At 42.7% G+C, this 16,894-nt stretch overlaps 1 protein-coding gene across 1 annotated transcript; it reads left to right on the forward strand.

Moving 5' to 3' along the window:
- The first annotated feature begins 796 nt into the window (after positions 1-796).
- Positions 797-5,747, forward strand: LOC113427973 (phospholipase A2 inhibitor NAI-like). Its single transcript, XM_026690520.2, has 4 exons — positions 797-898; positions 1,705-1,830; positions 3,869-3,979; positions 5,267-5,747. The coding sequence occupies exons 2-4, from the start codon at positions 1,782-1,784 to the stop codon at positions 5,479-5,481; spliced, it is 375 nt and encodes a 124-aa protein (XP_026546305.1). The 5' UTR covers positions 797-898; positions 1,705-1,781; the 3' UTR covers positions 5,482-5,747.
- The last annotated feature ends 11,147 nt before the right edge of the window (positions 5,748-16,894 follow it).

Below are 16,894 nucleotides of genomic sequence, written 5' to 3' on the forward strand. Positions count from 1 at the left end.
ATATTAGATGCACTTTGAAGCCTGGCTTGAAACTCCTGGTTCCCCAATTGTCAATCTTTGTGGACTTGTCTTTTACAGGGTTCACGGTGTAAATTTCTCCAAAACCCCTTTTTAGAAACTTAACCAGCCCATTCCGGCATTCATGGCTCCCAGCGAGGTCTAAAGCAGCAGGAATGTTTAAAAAAGAAGAAGAAGAGGAGGAGGAGGAAGGAAAAAGAAGTCTTCTGGCTGAAAACCATTGACAGGAAAGGCCAAACAGTTTCTAGCTGAAGCAAAAATAGAAGCAGGAATTTGGCAGGCACTGAGCAGCACCATTCGGTAAACAGGGGGAGCTACGGCTAATAATAACTGGGGAAGGGGTTGAAAGAGAACTCGCCACTCCAGCTGGACTGCTGTGAGCTGCAAGGATGGATGTGTGTCAAAACTGGCCACAATATTGGTGTAGCAAAGTGGGATTCTCGTCCATATTTCCTAACAAGCCTTAAAGCAAAAATACACCCGCACTTGGGGTTTGCAGTGACTCATCATTATAGATGCATGGAAATGCAGCCATTCCTTCTGCGCATTTTTCCCAGTGTCATCCACCCTCTGACTCTTTGTCAAATGTAACTGATTTATGTGACATCAAAGCTGTTTAGAGAAAAGCAAAAATTACCTCATGGGGCCTAATCTGCAAAGCTGCTATCCCCCCCCCACCTCTCTTTTTTTACTAGTCCTCGTGATTTCAGAAATAAGGGTGGGGTGCTTTGCACTAAGCTCCTCCCTTTATAAAGATGTTTTCCCCTCTGAAATTCTTGGCCAGATACAGGCAGAGGCTGCTCGACTGTTCATAAGCTTGGATCTCAAACAACATCAGGTTCTTCGCCCTCTTCTCCCTGGATTTCTTTCACGGCAGCTGGTAAGTATTTTGGTCTCTTTGAGATGAGAATTTCCATGAGATAATGAAGTCCCAGCTTCCTATTTATCACGAATAGTCCATGTTAGTGTATCCCGAAGATTTAAGTGGCATATTCTGCATTTGGGTGGGGTAGGCAGAGAGAAGCAATGCTCTTTTTTCCAAAGGAGGCTGCAGATTGCAGTGCAATTCATTAAGACATTCACGGGTACTACCTTGGTTTCTTCTAACAAAGTAGCAAATGGACGTGTAAGGAGATTTGCACTTTTCTTAGACAAGCATCTCTTCGCCTGTTTTCCCGATTTCCAGCTTTTCAATTAATTTTTCCTGAGGATAATCTCAATACAATGAACCCGCCCCAAATGCTTTTTCAAGCAGGAGGCTGGGGAATCTTCCGCTAATAGGGAAAATATATATATTTGATCACAAAGTAGCAAAAGGAATATATATATATATATGATAAAGCTTTCCCACAAAGCGGTTGGGAAGCAGAAGTTTATTTTGTAAAAGCAAAGAAAGGAGAGAGAGAGAGAGGGAGAGAGATACTAAACTTTTAGTTAATTGCGAGCTAGATTTTGGCATAGAGTTGTCAGATCTTTCTGCCCGTGTGTTCATGTCACCTAATGCAAAAATTAAATTTTGCCATTGAACTGCTGGGCTAAGAAAGTGAGCACCATTTCTTTAATAGGATTTGTTTATGAAGCAAAACTCACCAATTTGAGTGGCTGCCACTTACATTTGTTTTAGTTGGTGGTGGTGGGGTCTAAAAAGAATGGCTGACCCTTTTAACAGGTTTGCATTTTTAACAGGTTGGCTGAGAAAAGTGTTTTCCTTCAAGGCGAGGTTGTTGTTTTTTTTTGGAAACCTCCGTGCCTAACTCATCACCATGCAGCTTCTGCTGGGAGTTTTCTTCTTCTCCGTCCTCTTGGCTACAGGTACGATCAGGGCTGTCCCCGGGGTATGTGTGTGTGTGTGTGTGGGGGTTGTCTAAGGAGGATCCTCCATAACAGCCCCTTGGGGTGGGGGGATTTCCTATAGTAGAATTGCAAAAAGCCTTCAGAAATTCTCAAAGGTGGAATGCTTTGCTTGAAAAACAGCGGTTGTAGAGTCAGACTAGAGCAAGGTTTATTGAAACGTAGTCAAAAGAGAACTTACCAAACTCATGGTCCTTTCACCTAGCCAGGTTTGCTCTGGATTATCCATTAATCAAAATAAACACTAGGACGGTAAGGAAAAGGAGGTGCCACAGATGTTTTCCCCCTTATTTCTATATATCCACAACTATTTCATTGCCACACTGCACTTATACAATTCCTCCCCTCCCACTCATTGTCTTCATCCGCTGTTTCCCAATTGAAATTATGGTTAAGTCTGTTCCTACGTTGTGAAATTAAAGAGTTTTCATCACGTCTACTGGCTGTTCGTTGGATGCATTCTGCAAATGTTCTGTTCCTTTTGTTCTATGTAGTGGCTGTGGCAGTCATTACACTGGGTGTTATAGAATATAGATGACTCCTGTTTTTTTTCTTCTTGTTCTGGGGCTGCTGGGTCTTTTGGTTTATTTCTTGGCAGCTTTCTAGAATTGCATTATCATCATCGCCTTTCTCTGGGATGTTCTGATGGGAAACGGTCCAGCTAATCCCAGTTTAATGGCAATAAACAAAGAGATGAAGAGACCATTGTTACCCTCTTAATTGTGTGAGAACGGGTGTCCCTTCGAACAGGAAGCAAAAGCTATCACGCCAGTATTTTGTCATACTAACATCATCGTATCATCTTTCCTGTGGAACAATCAACAGTCAATTTAAGAAAGCAACAAGCTTCCTTCCTATTTCTAACTGGCTACTTTCCCCGGGAATTTTCACAGATTCCAAATGGAACAAAGGCAATTTGTTTTTGCTTTCTGTCAAACCTTCTTATTTATTTTTTCCCATCCCTGCCTAAAGTTAGTTGCGTGTACCTCCTCTGCCTCACAAGGCCTTCTGCCAAACCTCGTCTCTGGAAGAGTTCTTCATCTACTTCTAAGTTTTCCTTAATGTGACTTATGACTATTTTTCATGCTTACGACCAATGCAGCATCCTCACGATCACGGGGTCAAAATTCAGACGTCTGGCAACCGACTCATATTTATGAGTGTTGCAGTGTCCCAGGGTCAGATGGTCTGACCCGGGACACTTTAAGCTTCCTTCTGACAAGCAAAGTCATTGGGGAAGCCAGATTCACTTAACCACTGGGTGTTCTGACCCAAACTCTTTTCCAATAAAACCAACACAAACCAAAGGGAACAGAAACCTTTTAATGATTCTTACGAATCCCCAGTTAAAAGGCTGCTGCAAACTAATTAACTTTGATAAACACAAGCCTCACCAAAACTGTGTGAGGCTTGCCAAAAATAACAGCTAAGAAATATTTTACAACACAAGAGTCTTCAAATACCAACTAAGATATTGCAATGTCCACGAGGCTGAGTTTCAAAACATTTTTGCTTCCTGCAAAGAAGGTTCGCTTCACAGCTGGCTTTTATCTTCTTGAAAGAGGGGCCATTACCTTGCAGCCTTACTCCTGAGTTGCCCGTGCTGCTGCAGCTGCTCTTTCCTATGAGCAGCCCTGCGCGCATGCGCACTTGGCACAGGCTCCTCGGGAAACTCCTCATTGCTGCTGCCAGCCCCCACAATCTCTGAGGACAGCAGTCCACTCTCTAATGGTCCTGGCCCCTCATCTGCATCCTCGCTCTCCTCAGCTGTCCGCACCTGCTGCCGGCTAACCACAACACTGGGTTACTAACTGTTCACTTAACAACCACGGCGAGAAAGGTTGTAAAAGGGGGCAAGGTTGACTTAAGAAATGTTGAGCAACAGAAATTTGGGGTCCAGCTGTGGTTGTGAGTCAAAGGCCACCTGTAATATTGGAAGCATTTTCTGCTTCCTTATCCCAGCCCTTTCTTAGTGCCTCATTTTTTCCTTCCTCTCCAGGCAGTGCCTTGACTTGTGAAATATGCACCTCACAAGGTTCAGATTGTACTGGTCATACGCAAGAGTGTAATTTTGACAATGCTGTCTGCATGACATTGACGACTGAATTAGGTGAGTAAGACAAGTTCTCTTTTCTTCCCAACAAGGGAATAAATAACGTGGATTTTGCAAGCTATATAAATCTTTTTTCTCTTGTCTTTGATTGTTCCCCACATTATATCCTCCTCAAAAGAACTGAGCCAAGGGTCTTCAAACTTGGCCAATTTAAGACTTGTGGACTTCAACTCCCAGAATCCCTGAGCTAACAGGACTGGAGGAGGAATTCTGGGAGTTGAAGTCCACAAGTCTTAAAGCTGTCCAGTTTGAAGACCTCTGAGCTGCCTTCACATAATTGTCCGAAGTGGGATCATTTGAGCCTGGTCATGTACAGTTGGTTTAGTGGCTGAAGTTACAGCGGTGCTGAAAAAAGGACCATTTTTCACATTTATGACCATTGCAGCATCCCCGTGGTCATGGGATCAAAATCCAGACACTTGGCAACTGACTCATATTTATGATGGTTGCAGCGTCCCGGGTTCCCGTGATCTCCTTTTGCGTCCTTCTGACAAGCAGAGTCAATTGGAGAAGCCAGAATTCACTTCACAACCATGGGGTTGTAACATGGGGCAAAACCGACTTAACAACTGTTTCACTTAGCAACATAAATTTTGGGCTCCATTGTGGTTATAAGTCAAGGACTGCCTGTAAGAGATTCCTGCCCTTGCAGAATCATGGGCTATTGATGAAACTATAGTTGGCTAACTAGATCCAACTTTCAGAGTATTGAATCAAAATCGCCTTACGTGTATGTATGGATGTGTGTGTGTCTCAGGGTTGGCATGTTGTTGCCATTGTTCTCCAAACTTTTTGGGGATGAAATATTGCAATAAAATGTCTGTAGCTCAAAATCTGATTGAAGGGAACGCCCAAAACAAATTGCTTTTATAGTCCGATCTGATATGCTTGAGGGTGCGTTCTTATTATCCACAAACAAAGATAATCGCCTATGTCACCCAATCGAACCCCATCCATTTTTGAATGCGTGGGACGAGGATGTTTCAATTAACCTGTGAGAACCATAGCCACTTCTGCTTTCAGCGAGGACAGATTTCCACCCAAAGGCCTTTTCCTGCACCGTTCAAACAATAGCACAAAATAACAACGGTAGCAAGAACAATTCTAAAATGGGACAAAAGTCATTTTTAACCACTGTCTTACTCGGCGACATAAATGTTGGGGCTCAGTTGTGATTCTAAGTTGACTTACCTATATTTGAAACCTGTACTTGGCTGGAGGGGTTGGGGTTTCCTTTAAGTCGGAGTGACGGATCTGATCGCTGACATATTTCTGTTTCTCCAGGACCCCAGAAAATAACAACCACTGCCAAAAGTTGCAATACAAAAGATGCTTGCAAGGGATTGGAAGATTTGAAAGGAAAGGCTATCACTCAGCAAACATCCACTGTTCCAGTTGGAGCGATCATTAAACAAGCTATCTGCAGCAAAGCCCCTCCTTCCTTTGCATCCTTCTTCCCAGCAGTCCTTGGGCTCCTCCTGGTGAAGCTTCTCTTCTAAAGTTCTTCCTTCCACCCAAGAAGTTGTCCCCTTTTTCTTGGCCTATATATTCTCTCCAGCTGATCAGGCGGGATCTTCAATGTTATGCATAGGTCTCTATATTTTCCCAAACTGAAACCAGTCAAGTAGACAAATATATAATCAGCCAAATGGAAATTAGTTAAGCCGACAAATATATAATCAGCAGCCTTGAATGTGTGTTTGAAGAGGAAAAAAATGTATAATTCAAATACAGAAAACAATAAATAATAAACAATTGGATTCCATTCATGGCCCGATATTGTTTTTGTTTTTGTTTTAATTTGGAGGAGGAAAAAAAACATTCTCCATTCTACAGGGCTGGTTTGCCACGCCCTTCATCCAGATTTGATGTGATTTGTTTTTATTTATTTGTATATCAAATGTAGAAACTGCCCATCTCACCGAGATTTGATTTTTTCCCCAACTATTACATATTCTTTTATTGATCAACTGTTCATTTTATTCGGTTTGTGCCATCTGAATCCTGAAGGCATGCATCATTTTTCTTCTTTCCAGCTTAGTTGACAGCACTGCAGTTCCTCTAGTTGTCTGCTCTACAAGAAAGCTTCACGAACACATTTAAGGAATTGAGTTGACGCAAAGATTCAGGGGCACGCCTGTGCACTCACATACACACACACTTATACCCACACAAAAGAACATTTAAGAAGCTCCACTCTACAATCTTATTTAGTGGACTGTTACCCTCTTAACTTTGTGCTGCTGCCTGAAATTGACACAAGCGTTATCAGTTAAATGGGCAGGTTATTTTTGGGGTTACCACATGCATGCACTCTGGGGAGCTGCTCTTCCAGTTTCTGGCATTCCTGTGCATGCAAAGACCAGTTGGCTGGCATGAATGGGCACGCCATAACCCAGAAGAGCAACGGGCGACAGCTGGGGTGCCCGGAGAGATGGCTCTGCGTGCCACTTCCAGCATACATGGCATAGGTTCGCCATCAAGGGCTTAAGGAATGGAAGGCCAGGTGCTTTCTTTGATGTCATTGGCAGTTACTATGGTTGGATTGCTCAACTCTGAATAGTACCATTAGGGAGCTGGGGTTTACTAAGTTTGCAAGGTTTTCACCAGAGAAGCTGGTCTTCAAATCTCTGTCCAAGGCCAACATTCTGCATCAATCAGAATAGAACTGATAGGGACCTGGGAGGTCTTCAAGTCCAACCTTTATACAAGAGGGCCATCTTAATGAAAACTATCCGAAGTTCTACCATACTGGGTAAAATCAAAGAAACAAACATGCAATTTTTCATTGGGTAATTTTAACATTAGTCAGGGATAAATACAGAACCTTGAATCCTGCAAAATGAATTTCTTGTTCTCACTGAAGGCAGACTATTTGAAATGCTTCTTTCCAGGTTGGCGAATCCGGAAAAAAGGAATTCCAGGGACATAATTTTGCCAAGAGTATAAAACTTTACTGAATAAACCACATTGGCACAGAAGAACCGAAACCAACTCAGTGTTTCCCAGTGCAAAAGCAAGCTTGGTTTTAATTTCCTCCTTTTCCTTACGGTCCCCCCACCAGTCTAAAGCGCCCATCAATCACTGCTGTTCATTTTGTTATGGGAAACAGCCAGCCACAGCCAGGACATCTGCTTCGTGTGTCCTTGAGAATAGCAGCCATCCCTGCATTCCATCCACCCTCCTCCCTGTTATTGTCAAGCTGCGGCAAAGGGAAAATGTAGGCGAAAGTGTGAATCGGTCTTGGCGGTTTCACTCCATTTGGACTTAACTGCTCTTTCTGAGATAAGCCAATTCGCCATCTGCCTTTCTCTTTTTTTTTTAATATCCGGCTCCCCTTCCCTCTGCATCCCCCCCTCCTCTCCCCTTCCCCTTCCCTCCCGATCTATTTCCTTCCCTTCCTTTCCCTCCCTCCTTTCTCTTCTCCATTCCCTCTCCTGCCTTGCCTTGCCCCACCCTGCATCTTCGTAATCTCTCACCATCTCCATTAGTGCCTTTTCCAATTATGTGCACATGGCCGTAAGGGAGATCTAATGCATTTATAAGATGGAATAGAAGGTACAATTCGAGCTATTGCTGTGTGTAGTAGGGCTGCACCCACTTGGAAAACGATTTGAGGACACATTCTTGGAAACACCATCACAAACCTGAGCAGATTGCACCTCTGTTAGTCATGAAAGAATTTCCTCATCTTTCTGGCTTACGGGAAGTCCTTTTTTAAAAAAAAAACTACGCGTCTTTTTTTTTTTTTTTTTGAGTTTTCAAGTTTCTAAGTTCTATCGTATCTCAAGACTTAAAATGGACACCTCACATCGAAAACGTCATAAAAAAAAAAGCACAACAAAGAATGTTCTTTCTGCGCCAAGTCAGGAAGCTCAAACTGCCCAAAGAGCTGCTGATTAAGTTCTACAGAGGAATCACTGAGTCTGTCATCTGCACCTCTATAACTGTCTGGTTTGGCTCTGCAACCAAACAAATCAGACGGATAATTAGAAGTGCAGAAAAAACAATTGCTACCAACCTGCCTTCCCTTGAGGACCTGTATACTGCATGAGTCAAAAAGAGGGCTGTGAAAATATCTACAGACCCCTCATATCCTGGACATAAATTGTTTCAACTTCTACCCACAAAACGACGCTATAGGGCACTGCACATCAGAACAATTAGATACAAGGACAGTTTCCCCCCCGAATGCCATCACTCTGCTAAGCAACTACCGTATTTGCCGGCGTATAAGATGACTTTTTTGCCCTGAAAAACATGCCTCCAATTGGGGGTCATCTTATATGCCGGGTCGCCTTATACGCCGGCAAATAGTAATTGGGAAGCACTGCGGCTGCCAGCGGCTGAGGCACTTTTGCACCGTGGAAGCGATCCCGTGAAGCCGAAAGGAGCAGCCAGCCTTCTCCCAGCTCCCAAGGAAGCGAGGCTCGCACCGCCCGAGCTCCGCTGAGGTATCCGGCTGGGGCTGTCAGGAGTTGTTACCGCTGGCGCGGCTCGCGGCTCCAGTCCCGCGTTGCCTCGGGAAGGGAAAGGCAAAACCAGGAGCCGCTGCTGCCATTGGAAGCGCCGCCGCGGCTCTTCCTTTTTGCCTTTCCCTTCCCGAGGCAACGCGGGACTGGAGCCGCGCGGAGCCGCGCCAGCGGTAACAACTCCTGACAGCCCCAGCCGGATACCTCAGCGGAGCCCGGGCGGTGCGAGCCTCGCTTCCTTGGGAGCTGGGAGAAGGCTGGCTGCTCCTTTCGGCTTCACGGATTCGTTTCCACGGTGCACAAAAAGTGCCTCAAAAAAAAAAAAAAGTGCAAAAGTGGAAGGCGTGCGGAAGAGGGGGCGAGTATATAACAAACTATATTTTGAGTGGAAATGTTGGGGGTCGTCTTATACGCCGGGTCGTCTTATACGCCGGCATATACGGTAATTCTGTGATGACCCAGAGTGTAACACAAACATAACAAAATCCAAAACGTAAACAAATGTCCTTTAATGCCTCCAACTTGGCCCCACTGTTCAATAATTCTCAGTTGGAGATAAAACGTGCTCAAAAATAGACTTCAAAAGAAAGCAATACAGTCCAAATTTAATGAGCAGATAGAGGTGAAAATAAAAACCAAACAAACTACAATGATGAAATTTCCACAATGGAACAGGAGAAGTATTTACCAAATTCAAGGAGATAACAAGGCACAGTCTGTTGGGAGGACGCCAACCAAGATAACCTCAAACCAAAATAAAACACGCTTTATCTCCAGCGTTTGCCAGAATGCAGGTGCAAACTCTTATTCAGTTGTCACACCTGCAGCCCATGAAGAGGATCAAGGCCCTCTCCTCCTGAGTAGATTCCCTGCGTGCCCTACGATGGATAGGGGATGGGCCTGGGTCCTCCTCTGACTGCTCAGCTGGCCTCTGCCCTTCCCCAGCCTCCTCCCCAACCTCAGGAGCCACACTTCCCTCTCCTTGTTGGCTGTTCCTCCTCTCCCTCAGAGTCAGGCTCCACCAGGGGCATGACAAATTCCCACAACACTGTTAAACAATTTACGAAGACTGTATTACTATTCTTCTTCTCATCCTTCCTATTACCTATTTCCTCCCACTTAATGACTATAACCATGTTGCTTGCATTTTTACGATTTATATTGTTCTGTTGTTTCCTGGTATGATTTCATATTCATTTTATTTTTTCTTTATGTACACTGAGAACATATGCACCAAAGACAAATTCCTTTTGTGTCCAATCACACTTGGCCAATAAAGAATTCTATTCTATTCTATTCTATTCTATTCTATTCTATTCTATCCTATCCTATCCTATCCTATCCTATCCTATCCTATCCTATTGTGCTTTGGGGAATTTCCAAGCACTACAGGTAGTCTTTGACTTGCAACCATTTGTTTAGTGACTGCTCAAAGTTACAACAGCACTTTAAAAAAGGACAACTAGTACTCAGACTTACAACCATTGCAACATTTCCTACAATCACAGGATCAAAATGTCAGTACTTGGCAAGAGACATTTATTTACAATGGTTCCCAGAGTCTGACAGATGGCAGTTTTCTTTAAAGCTTCCAGCGATGAACCTCCCACAGTTCCTGTAACTTCTGCTTTCAAGGATGAGGTGTCTTGCTTTGTGTAGGGAAGGTGTCCTCTGTACGAGCACAGAAGCCACTTCCGGTGAAAGGAAGTGGAAGGAGAGGCAGATTGCTCCCAACATGTTTCTTTCAGAGGGAGGGAGAGGGGGAGAGAGAGAGAGAGAGAGAGAGAGAGAGAGGCAGGGGAGGGAGAAAGAGGGGAGGAGAAAGAGAGTAGAGAGAAAGAGAGAAAGAGAGGGGGAGAGAGGGAAAGAAAGGAGGAGAGAGAAAGAGAGGGATGGGGGAGAGAGAAAGAGAAAGAGTGGGGGGACAGGGAGAGGGAGAGAAAGAGAGGGGAGGAATAGAGGCAGGGGGAGAGAGAGAGAGGCAGGGAGAGGGAGAGAGAGACAGAGAAGGGGGAGGGAGGGAGAAAGAGAGGAGAGAGAAAGAGGGGGAGAGAAAGGGAGGAGAGAGAAAGAGGGTAGAGAGAAAGAGAGGGGGAGAGAGGGAAAGAAAGGAGGAGATAAAGAGAGGGATGGGGAGAGAGAAAGAGAAAGAGAGGGGGACAGGGAGAGGGAGAGAAAGAGAGGGGAGGAATAGAGGCAGGGGGGAGAGAGAGAGAGGCAGGGAGAGGGGAGAGAGAGACAGAGAAGGGGAGGGAGAGAGAAAGAGAGGGAGAGAAAGGGGAGAGAGAAAGGGGGAGAGAGAAAGAGAAAGGGAGAGAGAAAGAGAGAGAGGGAGAGAGAGAGAAAGAAAGGGGGAGTGTGAGAGAGAAAAGAGGGGAGGGAGAGAGATTGGCGTAGTGACTAAGACATGAAGCTAAAACTTCTAGGCCCCACATAGGCACGAAAGCTGATTGGGTGACTTTGGGCCAATCACCACAGAGGCAATGAATTCTAGGCCCACCATTTACTCTCTGTCTCTCTCAACGACTGTCCTTCACAGGTTACAGCGGGGGAAATAGGAGGAAAAAAAGGAATATTAGACGTAGCAAAGGCGAGATGTAAACTAACGAACAAACCATTGTTAAAAAATACATAAATAAATAAGTATTGCCTGGAGAGATTACCTTATTGCCACTCTGGAGGCCAAATCGCCCTCCAAAATCTATGCAAAAGGTGATAAGGTGGTAATAATCAGAGACAACTTTGAATTTTCACGGGGAATAAAACAGCAGTTTTATTTCACATCCTCTTTTTTGTGTGTCTATGGTTACCTTGTGTGTTGTTTTGCAGAATCTCCAGGCCACACAGTTGTGTCCCTTCAAGAAGACATCCTATTTTTTTTTTTAAACCTCTGTGCTTAACCCATCACCATGCAGCTTCTGCTGGGGCTCTTCTTCTTCTTCTCCATCCTCCTGGCCACAGGTATGGTCAGGGTTGTTCTCCTGGGAGGGGGGAGTTGTCAGTGGAGCGAAGGAGGCTCCTCCACAATGACCACTTGCAGGGGGTCACTAAAGGGCAGTGAAAAGCCCCCAGAAGTGCTCAAAGATGGAGTGGTTTGCTGGGGGGGAAAGAAAGTGGAGTCAGAGTAAACCAAAGATCATTGATTAGTATTTAACTCCAGAGAGAATCTTCCACCCAGGGTCCTATGACCCTGTTAGCCCTATGGTACAACTATGAAAGTAATAGTTATAATTATGATGTACAACAGTACGTATTTAAAAGAGACTATATTGCATGACTATGAGAATAATAGTTATAACCAGGATGTATACTATGATGCATATTTAAAAAGGACTTGATATAGCCAGTACACTGCCATTGTAAAATGGGAAATGTGATAACGAAAAATGTACTATAATATATATATATATATATATATATATATATATATATATATATATATATATATATATATATATATATATATATATATATGTACAAGCCTTTATGTGTATGGTATTTAGCTTATTCAAAATACCCGAACAAAGCTGAATACCATACCATCCATATATATATATATGTATGTATGTATGTATGTATGTATATGTATATGTATATGTATATGTATATGTATATGTATATGTATATGTATATGTATATGTATATGTATATAAATCAAGGTTACTGTTTTAATAACTTTCTGAATAAAAATAATGTTAAAAACAAATAACCATGTTAGTCCTGGAAGAACCATTAAGTAAAAGAAGCACATTTTTAGTACATCAAAGAAAAGGATGCACCACAGAGATTTCCTCCCTAGTTACACACCCTTAACTATTTCATTACCAATCTTCACTTTAGTCAGTGTCCCCCCCGCCCCTTAATTTTCTTTCTCTGCTTCCATTCAAAAGGATATTGTTTTCCTTTCATTCTGGACTTTCATTCTTGGGACATGAATTGCCCTTAATCTGTCCCTGGCTCAGGTGTAATTGAGTGAGGGTCCTGAGGTGGGTCATTTATTTATTTATTCAATTTGTTTTTCCGTCTATCTCACCACAAGGCGAGCTTCGAGACAACATAACCTGGCCTGAGTGGTCTCTCTTTCAAGTAAAAGTGAAATTTTTATCTCCTGCTACCTCTTGAAATTTATCTTCCAAAAAAAAATGGCTTCAGGTTTTCTTATTTGGCAGATTTAGGTACCACCCATCTCACTCTCACAGCGACTCCAAATGGTTTATATAGTACTGTAGGGGTTTTTTTAATGAAAGAACCAAACAATGGTCAATTTAGGAAACGACAAGCTTGCTTCCTTCCTGTTTCTAACTGGCCACTTTCCCCAGGAATTTTGGCAGATTCCAAATGCAACAAATGCAACTTGTTTTTGACTTCTGTATAACCTGTGCTCTCTCTCTCTCTCTCTCTCTCTCTCTCTCTCTCTCATTTCTTCCTCTCCCTGCCAGAAGTTAGCAATTCGTACCTCCTCTACCTCACAATGGCTTCTGCTAAAAGTTGCCTCTAGGAGACAATTCCTCATTTTATCTTCATATGGCTCTGATTGGGTCTTACCATTGGTCTGGCCAGCCTAGCTAAGACTGCTGAGCATGCTGGTTTTGTAATATTGAAAGCAACTCTGAAACCCTGTCCCTATCCTATATTCTTAGCTCCTCCCACTTTCTTCCCCTCTCCAGCTCACTCCTTGACTTGTGAGCATTGTGTATCCGCTACTTCAACAACGTGCTCTGGTTCAAAGAAAGAATGTCCCTTGAAGAATGCTGTCTGCATGACTTTGACCACTGAAACGACAATACGTGAGTAAGGCATGCCGCGTAAATCTGACGGATCCTGTGATCATCAGGTTGGGGATAGCCCTTCAGGTTTTCCAACAGTGGCCCTCCCGCTTCCTCTTCTTCTCTTTTCTTCTCCTTTTCCCACCATTACAGCCTTCCCCAGAAAGCTTGGTTGTGTAGATGAGGGGTCCACAACCCTCTGGGCTTGCGGCCTGTTACCGGGCTTTGAGATTTTCAGAACCGGGCCATGGAAGTGGCAGTGAAGCACATATGCACATCCTCACTTGTGCGAGAAGTGGACGAGTGTGCAAATGTTTGCCCTGAACCATCCCTTCTCTCCCCCTGCCTCTTTGTGGTCCAGAAAAACTGGAAAAGTTAGGGGACTGTGGTATAGATAGTATTGGAAACCTGAATTCCTTTGGCTCTAGTTTAGCTTGATGAAAAGAAGGATCTGGGGCTGACATGATAGCAGTCTTCCAATATCTGAGGGGCTGCTCCAAAGAAGAGGGGTGGGTTCAACCTCCTCCAAAGTACCTGAGGGCAGGACAGGAAGCCATGAGTGGAAACTAATCAAAGAGAGAAACAACCTAGAACTAAGGAGGAATTCCCTGACAGTGAGAACAATTACTCATTGGAACAACCTGCCTCCAGAAGTTGTGAATGCTCCAACACTGGAAGGTTTAAAAAAGATGTTGGATAACCATTTGTCTGAAATGGTATAGGCTTTCCTGCCTAAACAGGGGGTTGGACTATAAGACCTCCAAGGTCCCTTCCAATTCTGTTATTCTATTCTATTCTGAGCAATTGATGTAATCACTATCATTTCTCTCTTCCTCCAGTGGTGAAAATCGTAACCGTCATGAAAAGTTGCAGTCCAAAAGATGAGTGCAAGAAACTACAAAAACAGAAAGGGAACGTTTTATCCGGCCCGTTACCCAACATGTCCGCTATTATTCCTAGTTTTCAAATTGGGTCTGTTATTAAAGACGTTACCTGCAACAGGGCCCCTCCCTCCTTTGCGTCCTTCTTCCCAGCGTTCCTTGGGCTCCTCCTGAGGAAGCTTCTCTTCTAAAGTTCTTCCTTCCACCCAAAAAGTTACCCCCTTTTTCTTGGCCTATATATTCTCTCCAGTTGATCGAACGGGCTCTTGGATGTTTATGCATAGGTCCTTATATTCCCCTAAATGGAAACCGTTAAGCAGACCGAAATTTAATCAGCAGACTCGTGTGTTTGAAGAAAGTGACAGTGTAAAGTGAAAAATACATAAATAATTGAATTCCAGTCATTGCCCGATTGTTTTGATTTGGGATGGGGGGTGGGAAATCCACCTTTCTTTGATTCTACCAGGATAGATACAGTTTGCCATTCCCTTCCTCCTGATTTAATATCTTGATTTATATTTACTTTTATTTATTTGTATATCAAATGTAGAAAACTGCCTGCCACACTGAGAAATTTGATTTTCCAACCCTTATATGTTTTTTTTATTCATCAATTGCTTCTTTTATTTTGTTCTATTTATGCCATCTCAATGCTGAGGGCAAATCCATGCATTATTTTTCTTCTTTCCAGTTTAGTTTACAGTCCCAGAGTTCCCTGCTGGTCACCTAGAAAAGAAAGTCTCAGGATGCATGTAAGGATTTGGGCTGGCACAAAGGTGTGTGCACTCAGTCTCTCTCTCTCTTTCAAACACACACACCACACACCACACACACGCTGAGAAAGAGAGAGAAGTGAGGGAGAAAGAGGGAGAGGGAGGGAGAGAATGGGAGAGAGGGAGAAAGAGAGAGAGGGGGGAGGAGGAGAGGGAGAGAATGGGAGAGGGAGAAAGAGAGGGAGATTTAACAAGCTCCACTCTACAACCTTAATAAATGGATATATATGAAGGGCGGGACTTCCTAATCGAGATCCAACATTCCAGATTGGTACCTTAGTTAATTGCCAATCAGTCAGACATCGTGCTAGTAGACCAGAAGAAAGCAATGGGGATAAATGTAGTGGTGCCAATAAAAACAACATCAGAAGGAGGAGAAGCTGGAGAAGGACCAGGGCATAAAGGAGAAACTAGAGAGGGTTGGGAAAGTAGAGTTCAACCAAATATTCCCAAGTGGTAGCAGGAGAACTTAAGGCTGTGACCTTTTGGCTGGGAGAATGGCTCTCAAAGATCCTGGGAACAACATCACAATATTCCATCCAGAAGAGCTAGAAACTGCTCAGATCCTGTGCAGAACCATGGAACTTCCCGGCAGAGAAGATTGAGGAAGACAGAGGCCAACCTTAAGGCTGAGAAGGCCATTTTTTTTTCTTTTTTTATAAATAAATTTTATTGATTTTACAATTAAAACAAACCGACAACACATACACAAATGAAAAAAAAAGAGAGAAAAAAAGGGAGAAGAAAATAGAAAGAAAAAAATAGAAAACAATTAAAAACATTCTCATCTTCAACAGTTTGTAAGACCTCTTTTTTTTATCCTTAATTTATGCCATATACACACACCTAATCCTTACATATATTTGTGTATCACTACTATGGATTTATCCTATCCTCTTTTGCCTTATAGTGTAAAGTCTATCTTTGGTCTATCCATTTGTACCAGCAGTTCCAGCTGTTGTAGTATATTGAGGTGTCTTTATTTTTTAATGCCAAAGTTAATTTGTCCATTTCTGCACAACTTGAAATTTTTTGAATGATCATCTCCTCTGATGGAACATGAGGCTGCTTCCAACATTGGGCGAAAGCTAATCAAAATGTCAAAATGTGTATTATTGTGTATTTTGCTTTTTTTGATATTTGTTTATCAAAGATCCCTAACAAAAAAGACTCTGGTTTGTATTTGGTCTGTTCTCTTGTCATTTCTTCCAGCTAATTTCTAATTTTCTGCTAATATTTTTGAGCTTCTGTACAGGACCACCACATATGGAAAAAAGTTCCCTCTTTTTTTTTTGCATTTCCAGCAATTCGGACTCATATTGGGGTACATCTTCACTAATCTCGAAGGAGGAAGGTGCCATCTATAAAACATTTTATAGGCATTTTCTTTATATGCTACCGATTTTGTAATCTTATTATTTCTACCCCAGACCTTTTCCCATTCTGTTAGGGTGATGCTACGTCCTACATTCCTACTCCAGGCTATCATGTTCCCTTTTACAATTTCTTCTTCTAATTCTACTTCTAATAAATAATTATAAAATTTTGTTACATTTTTTTTTGCCTGATCCTAATAAAATTTTATCTAATTGCTGGAGTTTATTGTTGATTCCGAATTCTTTCTTGTCCTGTTTATGTCTACTTTGAATTTGAAGGTATGCCCACTGATCAATTTTTAGTCCCCGCTCTTGAAGTTCTTGCCACGATTTCAAATTTCCTTGTGTATCCAATAGGTCCTTATATTTAATCATTTTAGTGATATCCAGATTATTTGGGTGAATCATCGCCTCCATTGTTGAAATCCAAATTGGTACTTTTAAATAATGTTTTTTCCGTATTTTCTTCCAATTAGTTAATAATGAGTCTCTGATTAGGTGTCTGTGGAAATATTTCTGGCTAGTTTTCCCTACATCCCATAAAAAAGCATGCCACCCACTCTGCAAATCATGGCCTTCTAAAAATAATATTCTCTTGTTAGTTAAATTCACCCATTCCTTCAACCATACTAAAGAGGCAGCAA

This window comes from Notechis scutatus, chromosome 8 (genome assembly GCF_049901735.1).
Source record: "Notechis scutatus isolate UNSWTSFEM ecotype Mainland chromosome 8, rNotScu1.2, whole genome shotgun sequence".
Taxonomy (NCBI): domain Eukaryota; kingdom Metazoa; phylum Chordata; class Lepidosauria; order Squamata; family Elapidae; genus Notechis; species Notechis scutatus.

Coding starts and splice junctions, on each gene's coding strand:
- LOC113427973 (XM_026690520.2), top strand. CDS start 1,782: ATGCAGCTTCTGCTGGGAGTTTTCTTCTTCTCCGTCCTCTTGGCTACA. Junction 1,831..3,868: donor CTCCGTCCTCTTGGCTACAG/GTACGATCAGGG, acceptor CTTCCTCTCCAG/GCAGTGCCTTGACTTGTGAA. Junction 3,980..5,266: donor GACATTGACGACTGAATTAG/GTGAGTAAGACA, acceptor CTGTTTCTCCAG/GACCCCAGAAAATAACAACC.